This window comes from Molothrus aeneus, chromosome 5, assembly GCF_037042795.1.
Source record: "Molothrus aeneus isolate 106 chromosome 5, BPBGC_Maene_1.0, whole genome shotgun sequence".
Classification (NCBI taxonomy): domain Eukaryota; kingdom Metazoa; phylum Chordata; class Aves; order Passeriformes; family Icteridae; genus Molothrus; species Molothrus aeneus.
Window position 1 is genome coordinate 37,732,976 of NC_089650.1, and position 15,567 is coordinate 37,748,542.

The 15,567-nt window shown below is 38.8% G+C and overlaps 1 protein-coding gene across 2 annotated transcripts in view; it reads right to left on the minus strand.

Moving 5' to 3' along the window:
• The window catches only part of USP15 (ubiquitin specific peptidase 15), a 60,557-nt gene extending 46,597 nt beyond the window's left edge, over window positions 1-13,960 (minus strand). For both annotated transcript variants that reach the window (XM_066550209.1, XM_066550208.1), the window contains exons 1-2: window positions 13,831-13,960; window positions 2,842-2,969 (exon numbers count right to left, since the gene is read on the minus strand). In XM_066550209.1, the coding sequence (XP_066406306.1) occupies window positions 2,842-2,969; window positions 13,831-13,919 (217 nt within the window). In that variant the 5' untranslated portion in view covers window positions 13,920-13,960. The remainder of the gene's footprint in view (window positions 1-2,841; window positions 2,970-13,830) is intronic.
• Between the last annotated feature and the right edge of the window lie 1,607 nt (window positions 13,961-15,567).

The window sequence follows — 15,567 nt, forward strand, 5'->3', positions numbered from 1 at the left end:
AGCACACCTATTACAGGTGGTATTCTTTACTGTATGAGTGACAACTTTATATTCCCATGCAATTATAAGCACCTAGTTTGTTATCATACACCATCCTAGCTTTCAGAGAAAGCAATTCATTTCTCCCACTCACTTCACACATATTCCCACATCATCATGGATACTTCCACAGCTGAAAACAAGAATGAGTAGTTAACTGTAGATTCAAGACAAAGTCTGAAGTAATTCTAAGTCAGACTAGGAAAGTAGCTTAGTACAACCTCCTATTTCAAGGATCCTATGCGCTCTGTTAACAGTCTCTACAAAATTCTTTGCAGAGAAGGGGAGATGTTGCACTTGACTGAAGCACAACTTGGAATCTCTTAAGGTAAGCAGCATGCTTTTAGTTTTCATTCAATCCTTATTACTAGCAGCTATCTTTTAGGTCTACGAGGTGATTCCAGATGTGAGCTACTGTGAGCTTCAAACATTTAGGGCAGCTGTCCCTCTGTCTGGAAGCATCACACTGTAACTGGGAGCATAGTGAGGGTAGAAATCCACAAGCACTTCTTCAGGTGTACATAACTCTTCACAAGATTCACACTGTATTTCTGCACTGATCTTATATGCTGAGAAGGTGTAATTTGGATTCTATTAACTCCTAAAAATACCAACATTCCTTCTAATATAATTTTTTTCAGAACCATCAAACAGATACCCTGATTCTGACAATTCAGTCCCTCATATACAGCGCTGTTTTCTATGATGAACAATCAGCTACTCTAAATACCTACTTCCTTGTGCCCGCTTTGACGATGTATCTCTTCTTTTGAACATGACACGTGCATTACACCATATTCGATCTTTTTTGCACATGTTGAGATTAACTGAAATCTCTACCTGTTACTTTTCATTGCTCTCACTTCATCCAAATGTTCTGGAAACAAGGGAGAAGCATTTAAATAATATAAGCACAACATACTGCTTCAGTTTCCTGGAATCAGTCTTTTGTGAATTCAATTACAGTTTTCCTTATCACTGCATTACACTGCAGAATATCTGAGAAAGCATGTCCATTTTAGATTATTTTATTCTTTATATCAGATGCACATTTTTAAAGAGAGCAGCATGACAGCAACTAGAGCATATTATGTGCCAAAGACAAGATTAAAATCCAAGCATTTTCAGGGCCAGTTTATGCTACATGGAAAACCTAGTATAGAGGAATGTTGCTTTGCAGAGGGTGAAAGAGAAAACTATTATTTGCTGGGAATTAATGCCCTTAATTTTAAAACTACCTTTACACAGGAACAGTAGATGTCGCAAGGTAACTGGATGCATGGAATCACTGCCAATGTGGAGCCATAGTTTACAACCATGAATGAGCAACAAGTGAGTTCACAACCCCTGATGTAGTTTATTTTGAAAGGGGCACTGGTAGTGTCAAAACAACACAACACAGGTTTTCAGAAGCTTTTAGGAAAATGGCTAACATGACTTCTAGTTTGGACCACTAACCCTACATTAGACTTTATAACAGTAATTTTAAGCTGAAAAGGTATGCAGATTAAGTTATAAATGGTACAGATGAACTAACAGTCTTTGACACAACTAGAAATCACCTATTTTTGAAGAGGAAGACACAAAAGAGAGAACAAGCTGATGCTACCTCAGTGAGGATAAAAAGATGTTGCTACATCTGATGTCAGCTGAGATGTATCACCTGAACATCCCTGCCTCACAGCAAGATTTACTACAAGAATGTACAAAACATCTAAATCCTCACATTTCAGAAAACACAACACAACACTCACCTGGAGCAAAAACACCTTAAAGTTTCTGGATGGAAGAGAACATATAAATGTGTATGACAATACAGCACCTTCTACAAAGGCACTGGTCAGTGCCAGACATACTCATTCACACCGACAATTAGTAGAACATGGTACAACAAGTTTTTTAAAAAGTGCAATCATCTGTAACACTCAATTTGTAAAACAATGAGATACTAATTACAGAAGTTTTGAATTAAGAAAGCCAAGAGTTCTTCATAAACCATGTGAAGTTGGCAAAACTGGTATTACTCTACGTGCCAATAAAACAAGCAATATTATTACATTACCTGTAACTGCAAAGAAGAAAACCAATTATCTGCTCAATTTTGTATCTGCTAGATTAAATATTAAAATCTTTAATGGACATTAAATACAGAATTTGATGTGAAAATTAAAATATGTGGAAAAGTATTCTGAGACCTGTGTTCACAAATTTGGCTACAGTTCAGCAGAAGTCAGTCGGACCAGAGTAATCACAGCAGTGACAGTTCTACATCCTTACAAGACCATAAAGAAAAAAGGAAATGATCCTCTATCATTTCACACAACTTAAGTCACTGAACTGAGTAACAGCACTTCTTCAATTGTTCCGGAACTAAAGTAAGGGTTTGGGCCTTATTTACAGAAGTAAGTTTTAGAGTGCAACTTAAAAACCTTATTTTAAATCAACCAATTTGGTTAAGCTACCAAAAAAAAGGGAAATCATAGAGAACTCAAGCCACCTTTTTGTCAACTTGACTAATTTTCAGTTCTCAAAACAGCCCAAAATCTCATCACAAACCAGGAATTTCTACATTGTTACATATTTTGTTACCATTACAAAGAATTCCAATAACTGTATTTATAAAATTGTGATTTATTAGGGAAATCTATTCCAGTTCCCTTGTCATGGTCAGAAAAGAAACCAAAATTTTTACCTTTAAGTATGCTGAGGTTCACTCACACTGCCAACTTCAAAAGATGAACTACCTGTGACAATTTCACACTTAATGTACTATAGGCTTATTTCACAGTGAGAGGCAATTACCTTTGAGAAGTCCAGAGTTATCAATAGGACCAGGGTACACATTCTGATCTCCCATCTGGTATTTGTCCCAGCTGTCAAAACCAACATATTTTTTCCACTGTTTGAACCAGCGACTATCCACTAGATACCTTAAAAGGAAGAAGACATACATATTAATTACTGGCATTCTACTACTTCCTACCTCATTCATTATAATGCACCAGCATTCATCAGCCTTGTGAAACAATAATTCTTTTCTCTCTGTTCTGCTCACCATTATCAGCATCTGCTACCTGTGAGGACTTTAACTGGGGTCAACTAAAGATCGCACTAACAGCGCCAGGTACAGTTTTGCAAGACTGCCAATAACCCCTATCAGAGGCTGAAAAACGGCAAGTTGAAAAAAATATTTCCCTTTTTAGCATGAATGATTGTCACCTATAATTCCTCTTCTTGATTTTCAAATTCAGGAGATTCAAGTTAAATCTCTATAAATAGACAGCCCTTTAAAAAAGTGAGAAAGAACTTTCAGTAAAGAATTGTCTACTGATGGGAGTTTTATTTATTCAAGTGCAACTTAAAAAAACTTCAGGACTCTGATGCCTTGCCAAGAACCAGAGAGTGTGTTTTCTTCCTGAGTTAACATCAACACAAACAGTAAATGCTCTGCTTTTGACAGAGGACTAGATGTTCCTCCTACAAATCATTATCAACATCACACTTCACATAAAGAGATTATATCTCATATCTCAGCTCTACAGTATTTTTATCCAGATTAAACTGTTGTCACAGTCTGGATTCTACAATGTCCAGTGATACCTACATTTTATACCTTTTTGTCCAGATTTCTTCAAGATCAAGATACCAAATTTTATCAGTGATACTCAGATTTGGTTTGTTTTTTTTTAAGCTACCATATGCATTATTTCTCCTTCCTAAAAGTATTCACAATCTGCTGCTTTTCTGTTCCAAATCTTTTGCTACTATGGTAGGATGAAGCTGAATTTGATTAATCTGACATGCCCTTGCCTTTATACACTATGTTTTCATTCTCATGAACGTACTTAAGGCCAACAGCATTCTCCCTTTCTCTTCTGCTGTGGCCATCCAGCTCTATTCCATAAGAGCTGTAACTGCATAACTGTTTATGAATGCAGTCACCACCAAACCTGCTAGCCTTGTCCCATTGGTCTCTACTTTCTTGACCTAAATTTGAATGAACTATCAGTCTTAAGAAGCAAAGATATAATTTTACACAGAAGAGAAACTATCATACAGGCAAACTGCCTTTAATTAATGCTTAAGAAATTAGTGGTCCTGGAGAATCATTTTACTTTTCAAATGTTTTGTGTTAAATGTCTTATCACACCCCAGTAACAGAGTGATTAATACAAATTTTTGATACCAAAATTTAACAGTGTGAGAAAGCTTGGGGTCCACTGTTCTAGATTTTAAATATTCAACATTATCTATTTCAACACTTCATCAGCTTTCTTCTTCCATATCCAATTAATTTTGCCATCAACCAAAATTTGCTGCGCAGTATCTCTTTAGGGTCCTCCTTAACAGAGATGTTGCAACATTGCTGTTTCCTAACACGACATGCAAAAAAATCTTTCATAATTTCCCTTCACGTTTAGGAATTTTGCATTTAGCAATCTTTTCAGGCTCAAATAAGAGCTTAATATTTCTTGTATAAAGAAAGCTGAAAGGCCACTTATAAATCATGCAACTCTGTAAGTATGGTAAGAACTAAACAGTACAGTCAAGTTCCTTTATCACCAAGTAAAGGTAACACGCATTACATGGAAAAGTTCAGTAAATTTATTTTGCCAAGAAAAAAAAAACTGTACGTAGATATTTAAGAAAGTGCTAGCAGACACTATAGATGTGGATTCTTACAGCAAATTACTGGCTATAGGCATGTGTGTGCATGTTACATGTATATCTACATTCTACACATATTAGGTGTTTTAATGAACATTCTGCTACTTTTGCTTCAATAGGAATCCGGTACAGGTGAGAAAAGCTATTTTGAGTTACTGTTGAACACAGTCACAGCAGCTGTAATCTTCTCCCTTATCCTGGTTTAAGAATGGTAATCCCCAATTTAGCACTCTGAATTAAAAAACCCAAAACCATAAACTGGTCCCCTTCCCTCATGCCACAAAAAGCAGAGATTACAGGCTGAGATAATAACAATTTACTGGAAACATAAATGAGATAAGAAAAAGAAACAGTAACAGCAACAATATTAATTACAGAATTGTAAAAAGAGGGTGATTTACAAGCAAAATGCTCATCCTGGGGGACAATGAACAGCGGTGGATGGGCTTCCCCCTCCTGCCATGCCTTTCCTCATCCTGAAGCCACACCTCCGTTCTCCCAAGCAGGAGCCCTTGACTCCCACCCCTGGGGGTGGTAGAGCATAATAACCTGGACATGCCCAGGGCTGGGTTCCAGGCTCCATTCCCTCACCGTGGAAAAATTAACTATATCCTGGCCAAAACCAGAATGCCCCATTACAAGAACTTGCTCTTAATCAAGACGTGAAATACTACTTTTCCAGTAAGATTAGAGAAATCAGAAATTTGCATTCAAATGCCATACACTACCCTCATTTTATGCAAGAAGGATATGCCACATTAAAGATTATGCCGGGGAAGGGAAAAAAAAAAGGAGTACAATTACACCATGCTCAGTTAAGGCAAATCAATCAACCTGCTAAAGCACTTCTGTAGCGAAAATCCAGACTTCTTAGCATTAATGGGAAAAGTAATAATCAGAGATTTATAACTTACAGCTTTTGACTCTAAAAACATATTCAATATAGCATTCTCATCAAGATCAACAAGTCTACTCATCTGCACAAGAGAAGGGACACCACTAGAAGGGAACTTATCAACTTATCTTTTCATCAGCTTTTTAATATCCATGACACAATCAACCACCTGAAAACTAAGTATTAACCATGAGGGACATCCAGTAATTTAAGAGGAAGCTCAAGTAATCAAAACTACATCTCCTAAATCCTCATTTGTTAAATGATATTTGATCTCTTTTTAAGGAAAAAATATTAAAAACTTGGGGTAAGCACTTGGATACATTACCCTGAAATGTGTGTTGTCCCAGATACAAAAACAGAATACCATACATTACTAAAATACAGACCAAAATGTATGTATATTAAGCTTGGTACAATGTTTTGTCTTTATTTTTGTTACTATTACCTAACGCAGCAAGGAGTTCCAAATGAGTCTAATGCTGCAGTAGTTTTTTGAACTGTGGACCTGACCAAGAAAGATACCCCAGAACTCCCCATCAAAGTTAAAATGTATGGCCTATCTGTTTTTTAGAATTATGATTAAGAAATGTTTGTTATCTGATGGAACCAAGATTTCAGGAAACACAAATTTTGCTCTCTGGAATGTCATCAATTTAGCTAGTGAGCAGGATAACCAACCCATCTTCTGAGGTAAAAGAAATCTGGAGGATTTGAATAAAGATTAAACTCAAGAACAGTCTCAAATTTCTAGATATTCTGCTTTGGGGGGCAGAAAAACTAAGACAACTGCACAGCCAAATGAACTGGTTAACTCTAAAGCAGCAAATACCTGACATTTACAGGTATTTCAAATAAATCAGTAATTGTTTGAAGAAAATAATACAATCAAGTCACTTAGAGCCAACCGGTTGATAACACAGAACACTGGAATAGACCCAAACCTTTACCTAAAAGTAAGCAAAAACTTGCATATACCACTTGCTGAAAATTACACTCAAATATTGAATTTTCAGTATTAACAATACTGGAAGTATCTGCACAGTCTGTTTAATTTTACGAGGTTTTTCTTGGTTATATTATGTATACTTAAAATTTTCTTTGAGCAAGTAGAATCAAAAAAACTACAGAACATGTGAATATGTTCTCAGTTCCAGTCTGGCCTACTTCATTACCCAGTATTTACTTCTGAGTAGAGCTCCAGATTGCTTTATAAGACATTCTGCTCTCTTCTGTAAAATGTTTCTTGCCTGTCTGAAGTGGATTATCATCTACAAGGGACAATTTATACTCTAGACTCCTCTGGAATGCCAGATAGTGGAATAAAACATGAGGAAATGGAACGAAGCTGCAACAGGGGAAGTTCATACTCCACATCATGAAAAGCCTGAGAGGGTGGCTGGTCACTGGAACAGGCTCCCTAGGGAAGTGGTCACAGCACCAAGCTGGTCAGTTCAAGGATCACCTGGAAGACACTCTTAGCCATATGGTTTAGCTTTAGGCAGTCCTGCAAAGAGCAGGAAGTAGGGTTAAAGTCCCTTATGGGTCCCTTCAATTTGGGATATTTGGCCTTGGCCAGTGGTCAGTCCATCTGGAGCCGGCTGGCACTGGCTCTGTAAGACACAGGGGAAGCTTCGGGCAGCTTCTCCTAAAAGCCACCCCGGTAGCAACCCTGCTACCAACACTTGCCATGCAAACCCAATAAAATTGGGTCACCCAATTAAATTTACCAGAAAAGACCATATCCTTATGTATGACCAAATGTAGAGACTCAAGGCAGCCCAAAATAAGATTACTTACAGTCTTTGCACATTATTCACAAGTACAAAAATGTGAAGCTATTACAACACTTGAAATTCACCTTTACTTCTTAAATAAAAACTCAACAAATAATAAAAATCAATTTTAAGTTAATGGAAGTTTTAAAATTTTGCAGCTGTATGACTACATGGGCATTGTTCACTGAACAAAAGAAAGTACTAGCAGGAAACTTAGTGATTTCTAAAATTCTCCCATGGTTTGAAACTTTTAATGTAATTCAAGTTCACAGGTGATTTACTGCATATTTTGACTTAATAAACCTAATTAACATAATAGAAACATTACACATGTACAACAGTTTTCATTCTCTACCTCAACATCCAAGTTGATAGAAAAATATCTGAACAGTATGACTAAGATCTTGGTATTTCCCACTGCTGTCAAAAGCTTCTGAATTCTTGTGACCATTATATATAGACAGAATTAAACAACATGTAACCTAGATGTATTTATAATGACTGATACTTCAGTTTTTTGAATCCAAAAGTAAACCAGAAAACTTTAATATGCAATAAAGGCATTTCACAGAGAGACACTCATTCTGCACTGTGTACTGCTGGGACATCGTATCTTCTGAACAAAAGCTATTTCACTTTTAACAGTAAAACTGTGCAAATTGTCCAGAGAGATAGGTGAAGATTTTTTTTTACTCTCCTCACTGTGCATGTGTACAGATTAAGCAATACAGAGGACAAAGTGGAACAACTGTTTTGCAGAAAGCAAATTGGGGCTCCTGCTTAAAGGCACAGCATCTGATTTTTGTTCTTGCACAACTGCAACTATAAAAATAAGAATATAAGAAAGGGTTTGTATCTGTATTTCTGCTTTGATTAAGGTGACAAAAATTGCTTGACCAAATACATTCAAAATTAATAGATGCCTTTAAATTCAAATTTCTTCCAGAATTAACAAGTTCCTAAAGTTCAAAATGGTGGTAATTATTCTACTCTATCAGACAAACCATACCATCTTTTTATTCAAAAGATAGGTAAATCCACAAGACAAAAGTGCAGGGGTCAAAGACAAAAAAAGATATAGTTTACCTCCCATTTTTAAGAAATCCATCCAAGTATTCCAGACTCCTCTTCAGAACTAAGTGTTTAGCTCAACAAAATGTACCAAGATTTCAAATCAGCAAATAAAATTCTCCTACAGCTCATGATATGCCCCACTGCCATAATGTGCTACAGCAGCCTAAGACGCACATTCTTCATCCATAGACCGAAAGAGGCCTCTTCAACCAAGAGGCCGAACAAAAAGTACCTTTCAGCCAACATTAGTGGAGCGCAATTTTATGCTAAAATTTCAGTGTGAACATTATATTAAGAACCATGTAAGTGTTTTGTATACCTTCAGAAATTTTCCATTTAAGTAAAGACTTTTCATTAAAAAATAATCTAACAAATCAATTTTCAGGCAAAAGCCTGGAACAAATATGATTTTAACATGCTCTCACCTCACCTAATCAATTTACAGAAGAAAAATACATCTACTCATCTCCAGTGTAAGCATTGTCCAGAAAAATTAAAATCTTTGTAAACTACTGGTCACATGCAGCACCACTCCTTGTGCAGTGAGAGAAACCTAACACCAAACTTCAACCACAAGGTTTAAAAGTCAAAATCATCAACTTAAACCTCATTTGAAAATAAAAACCCATCCAACTCCTAATCTATCCTTGGGACGGTGACATAGTGTTCCTTGTTTCTCATTTTATGAAGTTATCAAAATAATTTAGAATATAATTCCAAATATTACTGAAGTGCAGGTCCATAACATTTCATCATGCCCTCAGTGAAATCAAGTAAAACCTTCCATTAACATTCAGTCTAGGTTCTGTTCATGTACAACGCAATGATGGATGATGCAATGTGGAAAACACTGAGAGGACAGTACTGAGAAAAAGGTACATGGCCTGACTCTTGGGGATGTCCTGTGCAGGGCTGAGCTGGACTTGATGATCTTTGTGGGTCCCTTCCAGCTCAGCATGTTCTTTGAAGTCCACAGTGCAAAATGCTATTAAAGCAAAGCACTTCAGCATCAAGGCTATCATCAATGATGGCACACAATTATTAAGCACAGCTACAGATGTAGCCCTGGTCATCAAGCTTCATGAGTTTTTACTGCAGCCAGAATTAAAATGCTTTTATGTTCAGTGGGGAAATTCACTTCTGGAGGAAAAAATCCCTTAAGGTTGAACTTATCATATCTACTGATCACTCACTGGGAAGGATTTTTACCCCACTTCATTTTTACTTACTCTTTTCAGTGACCAAGTATTACAATTGGAAAGGCAATGAAATTCCCACAGGTTAAGAATATTTTTTTCACCATCCAAGAAATGTACAACATTACGCTACCTAGATTCAGCAGAATTTCAGAAGTGATGTGTATCAGACACATCTGAAAACTAAATATACTAAAAAACTAAAAAAACTTCTGAGGTTTTACTAATTTGCATGTCTTTAAAACCAAGAAGAGATTAAGAATCCTTCTCATCACTCTTGTGAAGTGATGACTGGCACCAAAATTCATTGGCTAACAGGGCTGAAAATCAACATCTTCCTTCTGGCCTAAACCTGACTAGCTTCAGTTTACATAGTGTCTTAAATCTTTATCTGCTTGTCTAAAAATTCTTATCCTAGAAGACATCTTCCTCTTATGTAACTATTTCACAACTCAAAATTCTAGCAAAACAGACAAAGGTTCTCCAAGCTCTTCTCTGAAAGACAAGGCTTCTGCTTTCCCTATTAGATTTTGAGATGTCTGAATTCATTCTAAATGAACACCTTCTGTCACATGTAGACACAAGAACTGGACAGTAGAATGGTTTCACTATTATATTCTGTATACAGTACATACTTGTACTGCTACTTGGTATTCCCTATTCAAACATCCAATGATTGCATTTGTTCCCTTAGCCACTAAATAAACTCCATGTGATAGTTTTTGTCCACTGTAACTGCATAATTCTTATCCAAGTAACTTCTATATTCTCATCAGCTCACAAATTATTATGGCAAGCAATAGATGAAAGAAGCACAGTAGGGAAACTCTGGAAGGAAGAGAGAGAAAAAGTAAAACTGATTGCTGAGCTATTAGCTATTTTTAAGTCACTATCATGCACTTTAAGTAAAACATTCATTGGCAGGTGATACCTAAAGGTGAGAAACGTGGTTAAATATCCTAGACCATGGAGGGACAATATGTGCAAGAGTGTGAAAGCATTTGTAATGTCATATCCAAGCTACTCCGACATTTCTGACTAAGCCACAAAAGAACAGGAACTACAGGGAAGTAAGGGCAGAAGGTGGTTTTAAAGGTAAACCCAAGAAATCACACTTTAACATGGGGAAGAAATTACAGAGAAATCACTCAAGAAGTCACATACAAAAACTGACAGTCTTCCCCTCTATGACAAAACTGTTCCAAGATCAATAACTTTCAGTATTGAAAATTGTACTTCCGTGATATTGTAAAAACAGAAAAACTTGGCAAGGTTCTCAAGAATATCACTGCAGCTACAAAGACATTAAATTACATCATCGAGACCAGTTGGTCACACAAATTATACTGTGCCTAAAATCTGATGAACATCAACAGCTCTTAAATTTGATAGTAGAAGACACTGAGTGAGTTCAGATTTGCCTGCAGCTGTAACAACCAATAATTTTTGTCATTCTGAATGAGAGGGTAAAATCTCCTCATACAATAAATTCTCCTCACTTGTCAAGCACCAGTAGAATTTCAGAATACTGAGATGTAATTGTATCAGATGCCAAAACTGTGAGACATATAATGAAATGCAGCATTTTTTCTTTTCCTATAGAGATAAGAACCACAGAACCTTAAGATCCTTTGGACAATACTGCAAGAAGTAAAACTTCTATTAATTCAGGTTCTGTGGAACAAAAGTGTAGTTTTTATACTGACCTTACTAACAAAAGTAGACAACATGACTCAAAAGAACTGATAAACAAAGGAAGTTCATTCTTGGAAAAATCTGATTTTTATTTAATGTATGTTTGGAAAATCAGGATAAATGGAGAAAGAGAAGAATCCTCAATCTCTCAGAGTTTAATAATTTATTAACTGGCCATAAAGAATGCAAAAAAGACCACTGGGACAAACTAGCCCAATATCTTGTCCCTGCAGCTGAAGCAGTTAAAAGACACTAACCTTGTCTGTCCACTGAAGCAATACAGCTTCATGCATGCTATTCCCAAGCTACCCTTAAAAACATCTAATGGAACAAACTCTACAGCTTACTAAACCACCTGTTCAACCAGTTTCCAGTTCTAGCATTTCTTCTTCCAATACCTAGCTCTAAAAATGCTGCATTTCAAGTCAATTTTCTTTCTTTCTCTCTGCAGTGTACGTGAAGAACAAAGAAATTCATCAGCCACTTCATAGATGCTTTTAAGATTTGCCTCTCTTTGCCCTATTCTTTAGTTGCTTTTTTCTTAGAGAAAACCCCCAAAGCTTTATACTTTCCATATGTAGCTTATTGTTCTCTCCATTCTAAATTCTGAAGAGCATGGAAAAGACTTTCGATGTACAAGCCAGTATTTTTAAAAGGACTGCATTTGAGTGTTTTAAAGCTCACACAGAACAGGTTGGTATGGCACTCCTGAAATTTTTTTCAGCAATATTTATTACTGAATCAATGCAATTTTGAATCATGGCTTACAGCACCTTAAGTGTTGTTTCCTTACTGATGTCCCAAAAGACCTAAAAGCCATTTACAAAATACCTCTACAAAAGCATTTGGACTAAACGTACCGTTTAATTTGTGAAGATAGCTGCACAGTCAAAATATAAATCCTATGAATGCACAAGCATACACATTTATCTAGCTCGATTTAACAGCTCATGAGTAAAACTTAATGGGACTTTGCTGTAGCTTATTCAGTTTTAAAACACTTGACTTATATCAGTGTCAATCACAGCTAGATATATTTTCACAGAACATTTAGAAGCTTTTCCCACATAACTGATTCGTCTGTATTAAAATATCGAACGTACTAAAAAAAGTAAACAGCACAGTAAACTTACTGTTTCGGTCACACCATCAACTAGTCATAAAAGTACTACCACTTTGAACAACATTAACTGCCTGAAACATTGTTTTAGTAACTGGGAATTACCCAACAGAACCATAAAAAAAAACAGTCTCGAAAGACATCTATCCTGAGCACGCTTTTACTACTGCTGGTCATTTTCAACACTACCATGTGAATTAATTTTCTTTTTCTAGTTTCTTACACTTTTCCAGTTTCAAGAGCAGTCTGTTCGTATGCCAAAACTGAACATATACTCAGCAGTATTTGAATAATGCATCAGAATGTATGCTTCTGACACATGCTGCAGTATCAACACTGTTAAATATAGTCTTTTATAGAACTGGAACAGTGAGTGATGACAGCTGAAATGAGGTGGGCTAGTTCTACTTCTGTGTATTCATAGTTAATTTTCTGTAAGTTAATGCTTCAGCCTTTGTCTTTGGGTGACAGTTTCACACAGGAAGAGATGAAGATGTTGAGTCGTGGAAAAAGTGTCAGTTCCTTATTTTTTCCCCTCCTAAAAAAAGTCCCATTTCCTAGCCTCACAGCACTACAACTATAAAACCTCAATTACCATATTTACGCCAAAAAGAGGTGCTTATTAAACCATGGATTATTCTGTTGACAATTTGTATGATATACTAAGGAATATTTTACGACTGACCAGAAAAACATAATTATCAAACGTGTCAGAAGGGTCTGTTTCGCACCTTCAGGGACTCTTTCTTAGGAAACCAACACATTTATAGTCACAATAAAATTTAAACTCAAGGCTTGTCACAGCCACGGACGGTATCAGGGCACCTAGGCCAGAGTACAGATATCAATTCTGATAACGCGAAGGTGACGCCGGGGCCATTTCAGCTTGGATAATGGAAGAAACGCCTGCTAGCAGAGCTCTTCTCCCCCCACCTCAACACTCCGCGCTCAGCCAAAACAAGCCCCGTGCGGGCTCCGGGCCCGCCATCCGGGGCTGCCGCCCGGCAGTGCGCCCCGGCAGCCGCGCCGCTCCCTCGCTGCCCTCCCCTCAGGGCGCTGACCTCGCTGCCTCCCCGCCCGCCGCCCGGGCCAGGCCGAGGCCCCGCCGCACCCAGGCGGCCGCTCCCCGCCTGGCAGGAGCTGCGGGAACCGAGCGGCGGGAAGCGCGTGGTACAGCCCTGCTTCCCTGCCCTTGTCACCCGCCTCCACTTTCGCGGCAGCGGGAGAGACGTCGAGCCGCCCCCGGGAGCGGGTGGTGGGGGGGGCGAGGGGAAGGAGGTCGGTCCCTCCGGCAGCCAAGCGGCCCCAGGGGCGGGAGGACGCCGCCCGCGCCGGTCCACCCGAGCCCCCCCGCTCCTCCCTCACCAGGTGTCGCCCTTGCGGAGGGCGGTTTTGAGCAGCGCCGCGACGTCCGTGCGCTGGGTCTCCAGATCCGCCGCGCCTCCCTCCGCCATCTTCTCCGCCCGGCAGCGGCAGCGGCGGCAGGGGCAGGAGCGCGCCGCGCTGCATGCTGGGAGTGACGCCTGCAGGGGGCGGCCGCGGCCCCGCCCTTCCCACAAGCCGCGGGGCGGGGGCCGGAGCGGGGCCGGGCAGGGCAGCGCCCCCTCGCGGCCGGGAGGTCCCTCGGTCCCGTTCCGTCCCGTTCCGCCCCCAGAGCCGGGGAGGGACGAGCGGGCGACATTTCCCTCAGTGCCGCAATTGGAGAGCGTGCGTAATTAGAGCCCTTACGCCTCGCTGCCAGATAAGTGGTTTGGATCACCATAATTCCTATGATGATACCGTCTGTGTTGTTGTGCAAATACCGTGGCGGGTTCAGATAGTCTGTGTGACTCGCGTTAGCTTTTGCAGACCTTCGCAGAAACCAGCGGATGATTTGTTGTGTTTGTTTCAGTCGCTCTTGCTTAAATCTTGTAGAGACAGCGCAACCTGTTGCTTGGCATGTCATACACACACACAAAAAAGAAAAAAAAGAAGGCACATATTACATTACATAACCAGGTTTCTCTTTGTCTTCACGTCTGTATAGAGATTTCAAAGAATCAGAATGGTTTGGGAATATAGGGCTGGGGTGCTCGTTGCAAGCACTTGAAAACAAGAGTTTGTTCTTGTAGATCTAGCTGCTGTAAGTGTAATGCCTGGAATTGTTTACCTTAGCCCCTTCCTGTGCCCAAGTCATTCCACCCAGCCCCATGGAGTGACTAACACCCGCAGTGTATCTCAGGCTGCCTGTTAAGTATTATAAGCTATTAGGCATTATTAGCTAATTAGCACTTAGAAGCTACTAGCATGTAGCTGTTACAAACAGCACTAAGAAGTGCTATTTAGATCTGTGAACTGCAAAAAAAAAAGATAGAAGGAAGGCTGTTATGCAGACATGGTAGTACAAAGTATTTTGTCAGGCGCTGTCAGGATTTGTCAGTGAGGATAATGACATTGAAATAAAGGCAAAATTATAATACAAAAATAATATAGAATATGTAAGAACACCCAAGAGCTCAGAGCGACTGGTGATGTCATTCATGGCTTTTCTAGGAGCTGGAATGTGAAATTCCAGGAAGCAAAACATAAATGTTAGAGAGAGCTACATGGATATAATGGCTACATTTAATGAGAGAAAACTTAACAACAAGAAGAAGGTTTCCAGCCACTTCAGGAATAAATTTCTTCGTTAGAATCTCCATGTTTAGAAAGAACTTTGACAAGTTCCCACTCCACACACACCAGGGCTTAACAGATAAGAATATGTTTTACACTCTGAAAGTTATCTCTGTTCCAAAATTGAACTGCATTCACTGCTCATCAGGCTGTAGCAGGACCATCAACATGTTACTTTGCCAGAAGGTTCACCTGGAGCCACCCATGCCTCTGTGCTTTGGGTTGCATAACTACAGTTACTCACTGAAAGATCTCCTATTCCTGGGTTCAGTCTATTTGTGGTACAGAAACGGATACTAGACAGGTATTAGGTGCTACAAATAGAGACAGCAAAGCATACAATGTGCCATTTGAAGCAAAGCTTTAAGAATTTCCAAGGAGAGACAAGAGTAAGACTCTTTCTAGAACTACCAGTGCTTCACATAACCAGTGTTTCAGATACTGTTC